The 14,986-nt window shown below is 48.7% G+C and overlaps 1 protein-coding gene and 1 long non-coding RNA gene across 3 annotated transcripts in view; one reads left to right on the top strand and one right to left on the bottom strand.

Annotated features, from left to right (window-relative positions):
- The window catches only part of VAV3 (vav guanine nucleotide exchange factor 3), a 273,882-nt gene extending 268,448 nt beyond the window's left edge, over positions 1–5,434 (bottom strand). For both annotated transcript variants that reach the window (XM_024570427.4, XM_045203367.3), the window contains exon 1: positions 5,002–5,434. In XM_024570427.4, coding sequence (XP_024426195.2) covers positions 5,002–5,205 — 204 coding nt within the window. In that variant the 5' untranslated portion in view covers positions 5,206–5,434. The remainder of the gene's footprint in view (positions 1–5,001) is intronic.
- Positions 5,435–5,739: 305 nt separating this feature from the next.
- LOC123480755 (uncharacterized) lies at positions 5,740–14,723 on the top strand. The gene is made up of 3 exons (XR_006656861.2): positions 5,740–5,867; positions 10,747–10,972; positions 13,766–14,723. It is a non-coding gene; the product is annotated as an uncharacterized lncRNA (long non-coding RNA).
- Positions 14,724–14,986: the final 263 nt, after the last annotated feature.

The raw sequence follows: 14,986 nt of genomic DNA on the forward strand, positions 1-14,986 counted from the left end.
GGGCTGTCAATCATAAATGGGGGGGACTGTGGACGTGTGAAAAGTACATAACATGAGATGGTACAGGGAAGAGAATATGGAAGAGAGCAAAGGAGAAAACTCTAAAAATTTTAAGGAATGTTCAGATAAAGAGGAGCCAGAAAGAAAGCTAAGAAGGAACAGTAAAGGTACAGTGGAATGAGAAGTGTGTAGTGTGGTGAGAGTTTCAGGGAGGAAGGAAAAGGCGATGTCAATTGCCACAGGTTAGTAATTTTTACAAGGATGTGTTGTACTTGAAAATTAGGGAAACAGCAATCTGTACCGGATGAACCGCATCTGCATTATAAACATGATATAATAATTTTCACCATCTTTTTAAAAAGCTGCTTTCTTATGCTCCTCATCCTGGCAGCCCTGGGACTGTGCCTAACCAGGAAGGTTTCAGGACTGCATCCTTTATCCCAGCTCTGCTTCCTGGAGAACCCAGGTTAGGGCATGAAGGACGCACCGAGAACAAGTACTGACGATGTCTGAATATGCCTCACCTGCTTCACACGAAAGATCCTGACTGGTGTCGAGTCTAAGATCATGCTGACAGAAGACGGGAAAGCAACCCGAGTGCCCATCGATACAGCAATGGATACAGAAGCTGCAATGCACGTATGCCACGGAACGTTACTCGGCCACAAGAAAGAATGAAATCTCACCATTTGCGACAGCATGGAGGGACCTGCGGGGTATTACGCTAAGTGAAATAAATCAGACAGAGAAGGACAAATACCATAGGATTTCACTTATATGTGGAATCTAAAGAACTATATAAACAAACCAACAAAACAGAAACAGACGGATAGATACAAAGAACAGACTGATGGTCACCAGATGGGAGGCGGGTTGGGGGGGCTGGGGGGAAAGGTGAAGGGATTGAGAGGTACAGACTGGTGCTTACAGAACAGTCACAGGGATGTGAGGCACAGCACAGGGAATGCAGTCAATGATATTGCCATAACTATGTGTGGTGCCCGGTGGGTGCTGAAATATCGGAGGGAATCGCTTTGTAAAGCACATAATTGTCTCAACACTATGCTGTACACCTGAAACAAATATAAACTAATCCTGAACATAAGCTATAATTGAGAAATAAAATTTGTTAAAAGATCAATGTGTATCTAGTTAACCTCAACCACAAAAAGAAGAAGAAAAAAAAGAAAGGAAGGAAACGCTAACAGGTTATCCAAGAGGATAATCTAACAAGTGGTAAAGAGCTGACTGACTTCTGAGCAGAAAGACTAAATGACGACATTATTTGGACTGACTCAAATGTAGCCGGCACACCACCCTGTTTGGACGAGGGCAGCCTTTCCTCCCCCCTCAGTTTAACCCGACAATCTCCACACAGCACCACCTGTTCGAGGGGCGGGGAGGACAGACGTGTGTTTGGAAGGCACACCGTGCTGCTAAAACTAATATAATCATAATTTTTAAAACTAGGTACAGTTATGTACAGCAGGAATAAAACTCTCTTTAACTTTTTACCAAAAGGAGTAACAACATCAAACCCCAACTCCAGCTCGGAAGGTGGTCTCGGGGACAAAAGCAGTGCATTGTTTTAGAAACGCTGCGTCACCAACCCTTGGACTCCAAATAAAATATCTTGTGAAAAAAGCACAATCAATGGAAATCAATGACTCTGAGAGGAAATGGTATTCGGAAGAGTAACAGCCTGAGTGAAAAGAAGCTTTAGCTACACCAAGTTTATTTCACTCACTATGTTTCCTTGTTTCTTTTTCCCACACACTTATCTAAAAGAGCTCTTTTAATAGGTATAAAGTGATGACCCTCTGTAATAAGAAAAAAACCCTTTCTTGATCCCTTGTCCCCTACTAGTCATGACCCCATTTTTCTGCTCTATTTACAGCACAATTACTCCCCAAGAGGCGTCTATACTTGCTGCCTCAATCCTTCCCTCCTGTGCTCTCTTCTCCATTCGGGTGTTGGACCATCACACACCAAATCTGTTTCTGTCAAGGTCACCAAAGAACTTTATTTTGCTTAATACAACATCCCATCCTCAATCCTGTTGTACTTGATCTATGGGCAGCATCTGACACATCTGATCACTCCTTCTCCTGGGAACACTTTATTCACCTGGACTCCCAGAACCACACGTGACTGGTTCCCCCCACGCCCTGGCCTGTCCCTCTCAACTCCTCTCCAAGTCTCCTCTCTGTCTTTGACACAGGGGCAGGCCCCACAGCTCAAGCAAAACATCAATAAACTAAAATTTTATTGCTCAACATCTGCTCATAACAGTCTCAAACACCACAAACCGAGAAAGCTTCCAGGTATTTCCTGGCTTAGAAGATGACGTGCTCTATGTTCATTTCAAATTAATGTCTTCGGTAGAACCTAAATCAGGTGAACAGAATGGCTCTTAGACATGGCAAAAGCCACAAGTCCTGGTAATGACACCACTCATTTCAGAAGGGTAAGTCTGCGGGATGAATGTTAGGGTTTCTAGGGTATTCACTACTGAGTATGAATACAGCTGGCGGAGGAAGAACCTTATAACCAGGAGCATCTAGAACCTTTACCAAGAAAGATACATGAGTAGTTAGAGGCAGAAAAATTTAGAGATGTCCTCCTCCCAAAAATGTGTAGGCCTTGCAAGTGTTTTAAAATTTTCATTGTAACCTATTACTCTTAATATAACAATAGCAGGGAAACAATGTTTCAAGTAATTTTGCTAATAGTGAATATTAAGTTTCATAGTATGTGCTGTATGTGTTATACTTGCAGGCGTGTTAAATAACGTTGTTTTAACGAAATCATTTACTAAGTCTCATTTAAGGATGTAATGACAGCTTGTAGAATACAAGCTCACCGGTCCAACACTCAGCTGTTTAGCAACCTTATCTCTGGGCAATGTGGCCAAGAACCGAGAAGAAAACAGACCACCATATCCAGGTACCAGCCTTCCAGGGTTCACTTTTGGGAGAAGCCCTCACTCATAAGATGTTACAGAAGAAACTGCCCTGAATTTGGAACCAGGAAGCTCAGGGTTGGACAGACTTAAGAACCCAAATGCACAACGGCCTAAGGAAGGTCATTCAGCTATTTGGCTCAGTATAAGCTGGTGGCTTATCTGATAGCACAGTGATGATTCCTTCAGGGCAAGGCTTCTGCTGTGTTTGTTGTGGTGCCCCCAGTAGGGAACAGAGTTCTTAGAGCATCAGAAATCTCAGTTTTCATTAATGATGCTTATAATGACAATCCTTAGTCATCAAAAGGATTAAATCCTATCTCACATATGCTACAAAGCAAAAACAATTGAAAAGATTTTCAATGATAAATAGTTGAATAAGGGTTAGAAAGTTAAGAGACAAAGAGAGAGATCCTCAGCTGTCCAGGAGACTTAATTATTGAGAACAACTTATTGAACAAGCCCCGAGGGTTCCTGGACACTGAAGTTTCAGGAAATGCACCCGGTCTTGTTCTTCCTGCTGGTGGGCCACGGCATCCTGACCCACTCCGCTCCTGCGGCCCTAGGCCAGGCAGAGGGTGGGTGGCTGTGGGCTGGCTGACCAGCTGCAGCTGCCCACAGAACTCTGTTCACGGCCTTGGCTCCCAGCTTCTGTCTGCTGGGGGAGCATCTCTTGTGCTCCCCGCCCCCCTGCACAGGAGATCCAGAATGGGGGCAACTCGGAAGGGGTACAAGGAGTCAGCAAGCACCACCCAGGTTATAATGGGAGAGTCTGAAACCACTGATCACACTTCTAACAACATCAGGCGCCCACCACTTACAAGCCTGTGCTTTCTCGGGGGCTGTTAACCAGCAGGTTGAAGGCAGACTGGCAGAGGTCACCGAATTCGAGGTGCAGAGGGACCCTGACAAAACACTGACATCAGAAGAAGAGATGAGTACACAAGTAGTAAATTACATAAAGTCAGTTCCTTGTGAGGAAAAAAAAAAAAAAGACATGTTTTATTAGAAGTCATTGCTCCGGTTGCTAAGTAGCTGAGGCTCCATGTCATTCAGGATTCGTGCTCAAATGGGTCATGCAGGGGACTCTTTCCTCCCCCTTCTAAATTGAAAGTGGTTTTTTGGTTTGTTTGTTTTTTTTCATTATGAAAGAGAACATCGACTTCTGTGCGAAAACTTTCCGAGGGGGCCCAGAGAGTAGTACTACACCACTGAGCTGTGACCTTTGAGTTGACTCTAGGGTGCGCACAACCTTCCAGAGTCGCCCCCCTTGCGTCAACCCCCTCGCAGAGGCGCCTCCAGCAAGGCTCCAGCCGCGGGAGCCGAGCGAGCACCAGCCCGGCAGAGCAAGCCCTGAATGAAGGAAAGCGGAATCTCGAGCGAAACTTCGCGTTTCCTGTCGCTGCCGAGGCAGGTTGGACTCGCTCCTTCTCACATGGCTCAACGAGGGCTGCAAACACAAACACCGCGCTTGCCAGCGGGCCCCACGCGCGGGGGGGCTTTCGGGGCGCCGCTGCGTGGTGGTCCCCTGCCCTCCCCGGGACCAGGGTCATCCTGTACAGATAACGGTGCCGGAACGCCCTCCACTTCGTAGAGCCCTCATTGAAGTCATGGTTCCTCTTTCAGGGACGAAACGCAAAGTCAAAGAACAGACCAAAGGCAAAATCGCCCCATCGTCCCCGTGCACCCACTCCTTCGTTACTGTACAACAGCTGGAGCCGATTCCTTTTGTCGCGCACACGCGCACACACGCACAAAAGTAGGTGAAGGGCGCCCTAAGGCGGTATTGTTTCCCGCCACGCAGAACGCCTTTCCGAAACCCTCCTACCACCTCCGGACGCAGGGCTTTAGCGTTAGGGCTATAGAGCTAAACGATTCCCAGCCACTGTACGAAAAGCCGAAGCGGTCCCCACAGCCGAGGGCTGGGAGGCAGGGCAAGCCGGGCGCACCTAGACGTTTGCATCTACACAAAGAAATTAGCCGGGTGATTAATGGGAGACGCCGGCTGGCGGCGGAGGCGCCCGCGCCGGCCCCCTCACCTGGGACATCTGCGGCCGCAGGTTGATCTCCTTCAGGTTGATGGAGCGCGCCCGGAGGTTGTTGAGCAGCTGGCAGAGAAGGACTCCATCGCGGAGGGTCTGCGCCAGGTCGAACACCTGCGCCGAGTCCCAGGTCACCCGGTGGTTAGCGGGCAGCACCTTACAGTGGATGAGCCACTGGGCGCACTGTCTCCACGGCTCCATGCCCGACGGCTCCAGGTCGCGGCTCGGCCGGGGCAGGCGGCGAGGAAGCCGCAGACGCGAGCCGCAGCCGGCCCCTTGCCGGCGAGGGTGCGAGGGAGCCGGCGCCGCGGCCCGGGTTTCGGGAGCCCCGCGCAAGGCTCGGCTCGCTCCCCGCCCGGCGTCCGCCGCCTCCCGGCCGCCGCAGCAGCGAGTTCCGCGCGCTCTCCGAGCGCCCGGGCCGGCTCGGGGGCCGCGCACAGGCTTCCGACTCGCGAGCGCGGCGCCCGGCGACTGAGCATGCCCAGCGCGCAGCCCGTCTCGCCGCCGTCTGCGAGTCCCCAGAGGCGCGGTGGGAGCGCGCGCCGCCCCGGCCTGGGGTCGGCGGCCGGGCGGGGGCGGCTCCGGGCGTCCCAGCGCCTCCGCCCACCCCCAGCCCCCAGGGGTGCGGAGCTTCCCAGCCCCCGGCGTCCGGGGATCGTCTCTCGGGGCGGCTTCCCGGTTCGGGCACGGTGCGGCTGAACGCTCCGACCCAGCGGGCGTCCTGCTAGGAACTCCCCAACGGTGGGTGCGGTTTTGCAAAGGGCCTGCGAGGAGCAAAGGAGTAACTGGGCCGCCCGGACTCCCCAGAAAAAGGCAAACGGGGCGCAGAGCACCTGGAGGACGCCGCGCTGAAAGTTTGAGAGGTCGTACCCCTCCCCCCACCCCGTTCCATCCCTTAAATTCTCTCCCAGCACGTCATTGCTCTTCCTCCAAGTTAGTGGCACTTAAGGATGTTTTTGACACCTGAAACGCGTGCGCGCGCGTGTGTAGACGCCTGCAGAAACCTGTCCCCAGCCCCGAGCCCATTTGGCCGCGAGGCGATTTTCACTTAGAGACGGTTGCCTTCTCCCCGCTCCGGCTCAGAACTGCTCATGACTGCGGTCATGGCCCGTGTTGACGAACAAAACCTGTAGCAGAGAGACAGGCCCGCGAAACGCCCACCGAGGCCGGCGGCCACACGGCGCATGCGTCGGCTGCGGGCGCGGGTTTGACAGCCGTCAGCCCCGGTGCCCCGCTGCCCGGGTGGGCTCCACCCGGGGACCCTCGGGGAAAGTCGGGACATGCCTCCGCAACTCCTGCGCCGGCCGAAGCGGCGCACTTGCATTTCTCAAATCTTTTTTTTTTTTGGGGGGGGTCTCCTAACGCTGCACCTTTTACTCCCACTGCCCCTCAAAACTAAAAAGTGTTTTAAATTCATTTATGGGACGATAGTGCCACATTGAACTCTGGCTGTTCTATGTAAATGCGGTCCTCCGTCTTTTAAATTTAAACGTGAGGTCTTTTAACATAATAGGAAATCCTGTTGGCAGGATGTCAGATTTTTCATTGTTACATTTCTGCAGCTCAAATTTTTTTATTACAAAACATGAATTTATAAGCAGGTCAACTGTTATTTTTTAAAGTATGTCTGATCTGTTAAGGGCAGGGCCTGCATCCTTTCCCACTGGCCTATGACCAGCGTGGCACACTGTCCCCACCCAGCCTGCGGACTTCCTTCCGTCATGCACATCCTTCCCCGGCAACTTCCTCTCGCGTTCAGTCCCCATTGCATCCATGGCCCGATCTTTTCCAAACTACTACCCGATATGGGCAAACAAGTCACACAAAGCTTTACATCTCATCTCTAGAAGCGAAATCCAACACATCTGAATCACCACCTAAGGCGAGATCCTGCAGAGGAATGAAACTGGAAAATAAGTTTCATTTAAAAAGAAAGAAATAGTTAACTAAGGACATACATTGTTTCAAGTAGCATCAGATAGCCCTTGAGTGTCGTGGGACATGTCCAAACCCCAGATCATAGGAGAGAGGCCACGCTCTGCCAGCTTCTGGCAACACAACCTTAGGGAAATTCTCTAATTCCTCTAACCTTCAGCTTGCACATGGGTAAAATGGGAAAAATGATATTCACCTCATAGTGTTGTCACCAGGATCAGATGATACAATGTCTTATCCAGAAGGTGGCCTGTGGACCAGCACCATCACCTGGGAGCTTGTTAGAAACGCAGCTCTTGACCTCTGCCCCAGAGCAAATGAATCAGAGCCTACCTTTTAGCAAGATAGAACGCAGGGAACGTGTGGTGCCGAACATGAAGTAGGAGCACAATCAACATTAGCCCATTGCTTTTGGCTCACAAAGAGGCAGCAATGACTAAGTCAATCCTATTTAACTTCTTCAATTCATATACAATTCATATATACATTACAATGCATATATGAAGGACTTCAAAACATAATACTATTCAAATACTGTAAACCAGCAAGTGGTGAGAAGGGCAACAGAAGATACTATTTGGAAGGCCTGGAAGAGAAGGGGGCTGAGACGCACAGGGTTCTTCAAGTACCCCAGGCGCTGACGGCGGAGGGTGGCCCACATGGAGCCTGTTACCATGTCAGAAACCAGGATGACAGTGAAAGAAGGCTGTGGGCTTTTCTGCGCTGCGAGCCGCCGTCTTTTTCCTTTAAAATCGATAGGGACTAATTCTGTCTGTCAGCGGCAGCTCCTTGCTTCCAATGAAAGCCTTCATTGCCCCTGTGAGTGGGACTCAAGACTCGTGGTCCCACTGGCCTGGAGGCCTGCAGTGGCCCCTGAGGTGTGGCCACTTCCACCATTCACTGGATGCCAAGGCCTCTGTTGGGGACTTTACATACATTACCTGCAAGTTAGAGAACAGTGCCCATCCCCCTACTGGCCCCCAAAGGACAAAGAAACAAGATCAAAGGCATGAATCACCTTGCTCCTGGTTATGAAGCTCACTCAGGAAGAGGGAGAGTTTGGCCTTCACAACTGTGCTGTTTCTGTTCAGCATTGCTCCCCATTATAATAATTACCTTAGCAAGTTTCATCACTGGCTTCAATTCTTTCTCCCTGAGATGGAAACACCTTGAAAACAGGGGTGGTAGCTTATTCATCTTCAAATTCCCAGAACCAACCTTGGTGCCTGGCACACAGTAAGCCCTCAGTAAGTATGGGTGGAGTGCGTGAGCGAATGAATGAACGAATGAGCTGTGTTGCCTTTTTCTAACTCTGCTCTCTTCCTGGTAATGAAAAGATCAGGAAGTGTTCGCTGGTGTTACCTGTAGCAGGGGTCAGGGCCACACTCGGGGAAGGTCTGAGCCTTCCGTGTGCCTCCTAGCTTTTCTGGGCCCTCAAGCATGGCAGGCCACCCTCTGCTTCTCTCCTGCATTGTTCTGGGGTCTAGACCTTGGCCTCAGCCCTGCCCAATATAAAAATAGGAAACTGGATGGGTGGCATCCTGAGATACAGGAAAGGTAAGACAACAGAGGATGGATATCAATTATTAGGTCTCTTTCCATTTCAAAACTACACCATCGTCAGAAAAGTAAGGGCTAGTGGCGGAGTCACTCGGTGATGCATCGGTCCTAATGTACCAGAGGACTTGAAGTAAAGGAGGTGAAGTAAAGGAGGTGCTTGCTACAGTCTGCGTTGTTGCTCCGTCCTGACCCATGGGTTTTCTCCTTCTTTCAACTCTTAGGTTTACAAATGCACTAAGATCTGTCTGCCACCGAAAAATCCACAAACCCAAATTTATTTCTTGTTCTTTATTTGATTTCTTATTTTATGTCACAAAAGAAGTAAATCATTGATGGTATATAGCATATCAAAGATAAATTGGTTTATGAAAAATATTTTAAATGCAAAAACAAATATTTACAGACTACAGACTGAAATCCGGGCTCTCTGTCTGTTACATTACGTTTCTTCAAAGTCAATCAAATGTCATTTGGTTTCACATAAACATTAGGGATGCGGGCTTAAAGTGCATAGTAATTTAATACCGTTTTTAAGGTAAATACCAGAAAACCATTGTGAAGATAGGATAGGGGGAGAGTGAGATTTCTGTAACAATCATTCTTCTAACACATGTGCCCAAATCAGTTGGAATTTAAGGACTTTAGGTACAATTGAACAGGAGCTTGTTAGTATTGTATTAGAGAATTTTCTTTGCTCTTCGGACATGTTAAGTCCTGATGAAAAATAATAATAACAACAATGACAATAATGGCCTTTAATCCAAATGTCCCTTGGCAGCTAACAAAAGAAATTTACTTGAGATAATTTACGACACAAATCGCTCCCAAAGCAGCAGCTTAAAGAGGAGCACAGGAAGATGAGTCTCAGTCTGCACGTTACCAGGAATGCACTAATGAAGGACTAACTAACTGACCGAGGTCCAAGTAAATGTAAATGTAAGTGCCCCCCAGCCCCACTGTGGAGACACACAGACACACGCACACACCACGAGGCTCCAAAGATTTACGGTAATTCGCCGAGTTAATCGTGCCTCAGCTGGGTCTTCTCAGAGTCGGGCTCCCATGCAGTGTGCGGCAGCCTCCCACCCGGGGTGGACATGAACTCTCTGTACAGCGTTAGCAGTGATGGCTGTGCGTGCTTCGCTTTAAAGGTAACTGAGGCGGTTGGACTCACTGAGAAAATCTAAATAACTGTGTGTTCCTGGGAGCAATTAAGGTCCTTAATCTAATTGTGGAGCATTTAACTTTCATTTGCATGTTGGTATAAACAAATTTTCAGAGAGAGAGAGAGCTCTTCATACTGAAATAGTAAATATTAAAATCCAATGTAAGGAGTTTTTTTGTGGGAAGGCCTTGGTGGCCCCGTTTCCACAAAATCCTATGCATATCGCAGCCATTACACTAAGGTCTTTGTAGAGTGATTATCTCTATGTGTCTGACACCCCAACTACCACCACCTTCCCTGAACCCCCACCCTGTGAGCTTTTGGGGGACAGCGACTATCTCTAATTCATAACCTATCTCCGATGCCTAGCATCTAGGAGGGAGGGATGGGTGGATGAATGGATGGATAAAGAATGGAAGAATGGATGGATGGATAGATGGATGGAGGGGGGGATGGATAAATGAGATGGATGGAAGAGTGGAAGGAAGGGAGGGAGGGAGGGAGGGAGGGAGGGAGGAAGGCAGGCTGGCCAAATGGATGGGGAGATAGGGACACAGACAGATGGACAGGTATAGATGGATGGATAAACGAGATGGAGAGGACAGAAAATGTCTGATGATAATAATGCTGACAGCAGAGAGCAGCAGGGCTGAAGCTCCATCTGCCTTCCTGCCTGTCACCCAGATTCATTCCTGCCACCAAAAGTGTCCCTGGGACAATAAAGCAATACTGCAGGACCCAGAGGCTGTGCCCATGTGACCAGAGTACCGGAGTGCTGGGAAGGAAGCCCCCGTGTACCACCCCCTTCCAAAAAACCACATCATTAATAGTTGTTTAAATTTTCTCTAACAATTGAAATCCATCATTGACAATTAGAACCCTCCCTATAAAAAGCTAAGCTGTGTGTTAAAACTCACACAGCTCGAGCCTGAGGTCAGGTAACGCCCACAGCAGCCGCCCTTCGGGGAGCTCCTGTCGGGGGCCCTGGCAGCAGCTGTGGGGCTGTGCGCTGTCTATGCCTGGTTTTATTTGACTCCCACAGTCTCCCTGAGGTGGGCACTACTGTTCATCTCATTCTCCAGGTGAGGAAACCGGGGTGAAGACAGGTCCACTATCTTTCCTTGACTCAAACTGCCAGAAGCGGCAGAAGTAGCACTGGAGGCCCGGCATCCGGAGGCCAAGATGCGCAGTCCCACACTGACACCGGCCTGCCTCCCTGGAGACAGGCACTGCCCAGAGCAGGCTTCAGCCAGGTGGCTGTGCGCGTGGCCAACGTGGAGGGCTTCGTGCCTGGCCACACTCCACCAGGTACGGTCACAGTATTTACACAAATGAAATGCCACTTACTGCTGTTCCACTGTTGGGGAGAGAAACAAAATCTGTTTGGTAATGTTGTCATCCTTCACTTTTATTCTTAAACTATTCCATTTTCAAATGTTCTCCAGATTTTTTAAACACTCCATTTATCCCTTCCTGATGCCGCCCTTAGTTCTGTTCTGCGTTTTGTTGTGTCTCCGGCTGACGTCTGAAGTGCTGTGCGTTGGAAAGGCTGTGGGTGTCTTTCCACCATGGGACTCACTGGGTCAACACAGGAGTGATTTCACTAAGAGGCCTGCCGACTTTCCTGGGAGCCGGCATGAGGACGCTAAAGAGCGCCGCATGGAAACCTGGTGTGCGCGATTACCCTCACACACGGGCACCACAGGCGACGTTCTCACGTTTACCTATTGTTGCTCCATTTTGCAGACCAGCATCAGGTGACCCGTGCAAGCATAAACTGGTTTTTACTGCACACAGAAGCACAAGAGGGAGACGCGCTGGCCGCACGGAGCAGACTCTGTGTCTGGTCAGAATGAGAGCCCAGGCGCCATTTCGATTCCGAACTCTTTGTTGCTGGCCACAACTTTGAAATTGTGCTTATGGAATTTCCTAGATTTAGGATACACCCAAGAATGAGTACTGCTAGTCCTGTTTTCTCCCCTCTCTGGCATTTCTCGGGAACTAGGGTTCAGGGCTGTTCAGATCAGGATACAGCATTAGGGTGCAAGAAAGAAGGAGGTAAGTCTGCAGAGGATCTCTCTGAGGGGACAACAGTAACTCAGATTATTGAAAGAGAGAAGAGGATGAAATTGGTAGACCTGAAAAAATAGGGTAATTGTTTTTATATTTTTAAATGCCAGTACAATATAGGAAGGACAATCATTTCAAAAAAAAAAGGGGGGGGGGAGTATTGTCCATTACAAAAAATAAATAAATAAACACTACCAGTATTTCAAATCTAACCTACCTGCCTCATTTAACAAATATTTCTCCGTGCAAAAACACTCTTTTAAATGTTCGATGTGGGGTTACAGAGTAAAAGTAACAAGATTTCGTGCTCAACCTCTGCACAGATTTAGTCAACCTCACAAAACGAGGGTATGAAAGGCAGCACGAAGCTCCCAGGTCTATCTGTGTGGGGGTATTTTTATGTCGAACGCTAACCGCTCACGGCAGTTGATCCAAGAGTAAACGCGTGAACAGGTACCAAGCTAGAGCGAGGGCTAAGTCAGCTGAACACAGAACACCTTTCTCTAGAGGTCCGCCTAGGGACCAGCCCGCCAGCGAAGTGAAGCCTATTGTCTTCTAGAATCCCGACAGCCCCACACTCGTGCCGCTTTCCTTCTGTCTACGTGATCGCTTTAAGTGCCAGGAATCAGGAATGACTTTCTGGGTACCCCCAGGCCCCCCAAAAGTGGGCACGGATGCAATTTGTTGAAGCAAAAAGAGTGGAAGGCATTAATTAAAAACTCAAAACTGCTGAAAATCCTGATTCATCTAGGTCATTGACAGTGAACCCCTCCCCACACACACACACATACACACATGCGTCCTCCCTGGCTCAGCACTAATCTCCCAAGCCCCTCTGCTTCTGCTGAGCGGTTTGGCTTTCTCACAATACAATGGACCAGGGGCTGCAGCAGCCGCTGGGGAGGACAGGTGATCAATACCAGCCAGGTGGGGAGGCCCCAGCCTATCTGCAAGCTGAGGCATCGAGTTACTTGAATCAAAGTGAATGAAATTTGGCTGCTGGCTATCTATCAGTGCCTTTCATTTTGATCTGTCTCTAATTTAAAAGTGCCTGGGAAGAGGTGGCCACTGGCTACAGTTTCCTTTTACAGCTGCTCGCTGTGACCTGCACATGAGTGGTGGGAAACTATGGCCCCGCAGCTCCATGGAAGAGACCAGGTTGATGTTCAGTGACAGTGAAAAGGAGACAGATGCTGCATCCCAGAGCCAGTGGGCCCCTGGCGCTGGAATGAGGCTGGTCGGACAGGGCTTGGCTTCTGGGCCACATCCAGTTCGGACGGATTATGGCAGAAAGCTGCCTAATCACGGTTTTTCCCATGCTCACTGCACTTCTCCCATTAACTGTTCTTTCATAACGCCTGGGGGAGTACAGGTGAGAGTGGCAATGGTTTCGTTGCACATTTAAAAGCATTTCTCATCTCTCAAGAGCCAGAACTGGCATCAGTGAAGAAAAGACTCTGTATCTTTTAAATAATAATAATCTAGTTTGTTTGAAGGCAGCAGTAACTATCCTTGTCCACTTCTCTACATTTACAGACATAGGCAATATTTTGCTGTTTGGGAAAACTGATCTAAAGGAGCTATGGGTTTGAAGATGTTGTCTTCTCAAATACCGTATGATGTCACTTATATGTGGAATCTGAAGAACAAAGTAAACGAACAGACTTGAAATGGGCTCATAGGCACAGAGAGCGGACTGGTGGTTGCCAGAGGGGACTGGGCTTGGGGGACCAGGTGACGAAGGGAGATGGGATGAAGAAGCACAACATGGGTACAAAACAGTCACGGGGACGGCAAGTGCAGCCTAGGACATACAGTCAATGATACTGCAATAACTGCGTGGTGCCGGGTGGGCACCTGCATTTCAGGGAGATCACTTGATAAATTATGTAACTGTCTCACCACTATGCCATCCACCTGAAACTAACACACAATGATGTTAAATGTAAACTGTAGTTGAAAAATAAAACTTAAACTTCTTTGCTTAAAATTTTTAAAAACTGTCTTTTTCTGATCTGTCTTTTCTTCCAGATTTTCTACCCAAAATCTCTCTACAATATTTTTGTAGTCTGCGGATAAACTGAAGAAAATCTCAGCCTTGGATTCCCCGTTTCAAAGGACCTTTCAGAAGGAACAAGCTAAGCGGGGGTCTGTTTGCAGCAGGTTTAAAAACAAAGTTGGCGTTCCATTCAAGATGCACCCGGTGGGGAGAGGGAGCGAATGGAAGCAGCTGTTAATTCACTGCTGCCAGCGGCCTCAGTTCCCACACTCGCAGGCCTGGCTATGTGCTGTGGCCACACACTGCGGCTCTCATCTAGGCCCGGTCTGCAGCCAGTGCGTAGGAGGAGCGGATGGCCAGGTTCATCGCGGGGCTGGAGCATCTGCCGCAGCCCACATTAGGCCCCCACGACCCCAAGCACAAGCTGCAGACTCAGGAAGGCCCTTCCTGAGAAATGACTAACAACCCCCACCACCACCTACCCATGCCCACCAGTGTCAGCGTCACCTTGTCTTGTAATTATTTGTGCTGGTCCAAAGAAGACCCCCAAAGGAAACACCACGTCTAGTTCATCTGGCAATTCCCAAGAGCCCACTAATATGTATTGAATGAATGAGTGGTCTCAGACTTATTACTACAGATGATGTTATCTCTGGTCTTAAGCTACAAAATGTTTTCATATGATATTAGCATTCTCGTGCCTATTTAACCTTCTTTTGCCTAGGTTTCACCTTATTGAAACAGTTTTCTCTAAAGTTTGGAGGCGAGTATAAGCAACAGCCTAGAAGGAGAGGTATAAGGGATAGTAGTGGCTGGAGACAGGAACAAATATAAATCAGACAGTGTGTGACCCATCCAATTTAAAAACAAAGTCATTCCAAAAGTACTAAAGAAGATAAAATTTCTAGTGCAATTATGGTGTTAAATGGTATCTATTTTGTTAACAATAAGCAATTACTATAAGCCAATAAAAATGTGACTTCAAACGAATGTTTAATACAAGTCTCAGAATTCTTTTTCTGTAAGCCTAAGCCACGCCTCACTTACAGAAGGTGTCATTTGTTTTCCAGAGGGAATGTCTGAGCTCCAGAATGTCTCAGCTCTACGTGACTTGTGTGAGAGAGACAGGCCCCTCCAGCTGTTGAAAAGTGGCTTCGTCTCCAGCCTAGGAAGACCATCCACGCACAAGCCTGGTTTCCAGCAACGTGTTACCTCTGCGCACGTTCAGGTAATACAGTTGCCGTGCCTTCCGA

Source organism: Desmodus rotundus, chromosome 12 (genome assembly GCF_022682495.2).
Source record: "Desmodus rotundus isolate HL8 chromosome 12, HLdesRot8A.1, whole genome shotgun sequence".
In the NCBI taxonomy this organism is placed as follows: Eukaryota; Metazoa; Chordata; class Mammalia; order Chiroptera; family Phyllostomidae; genus Desmodus; species Desmodus rotundus.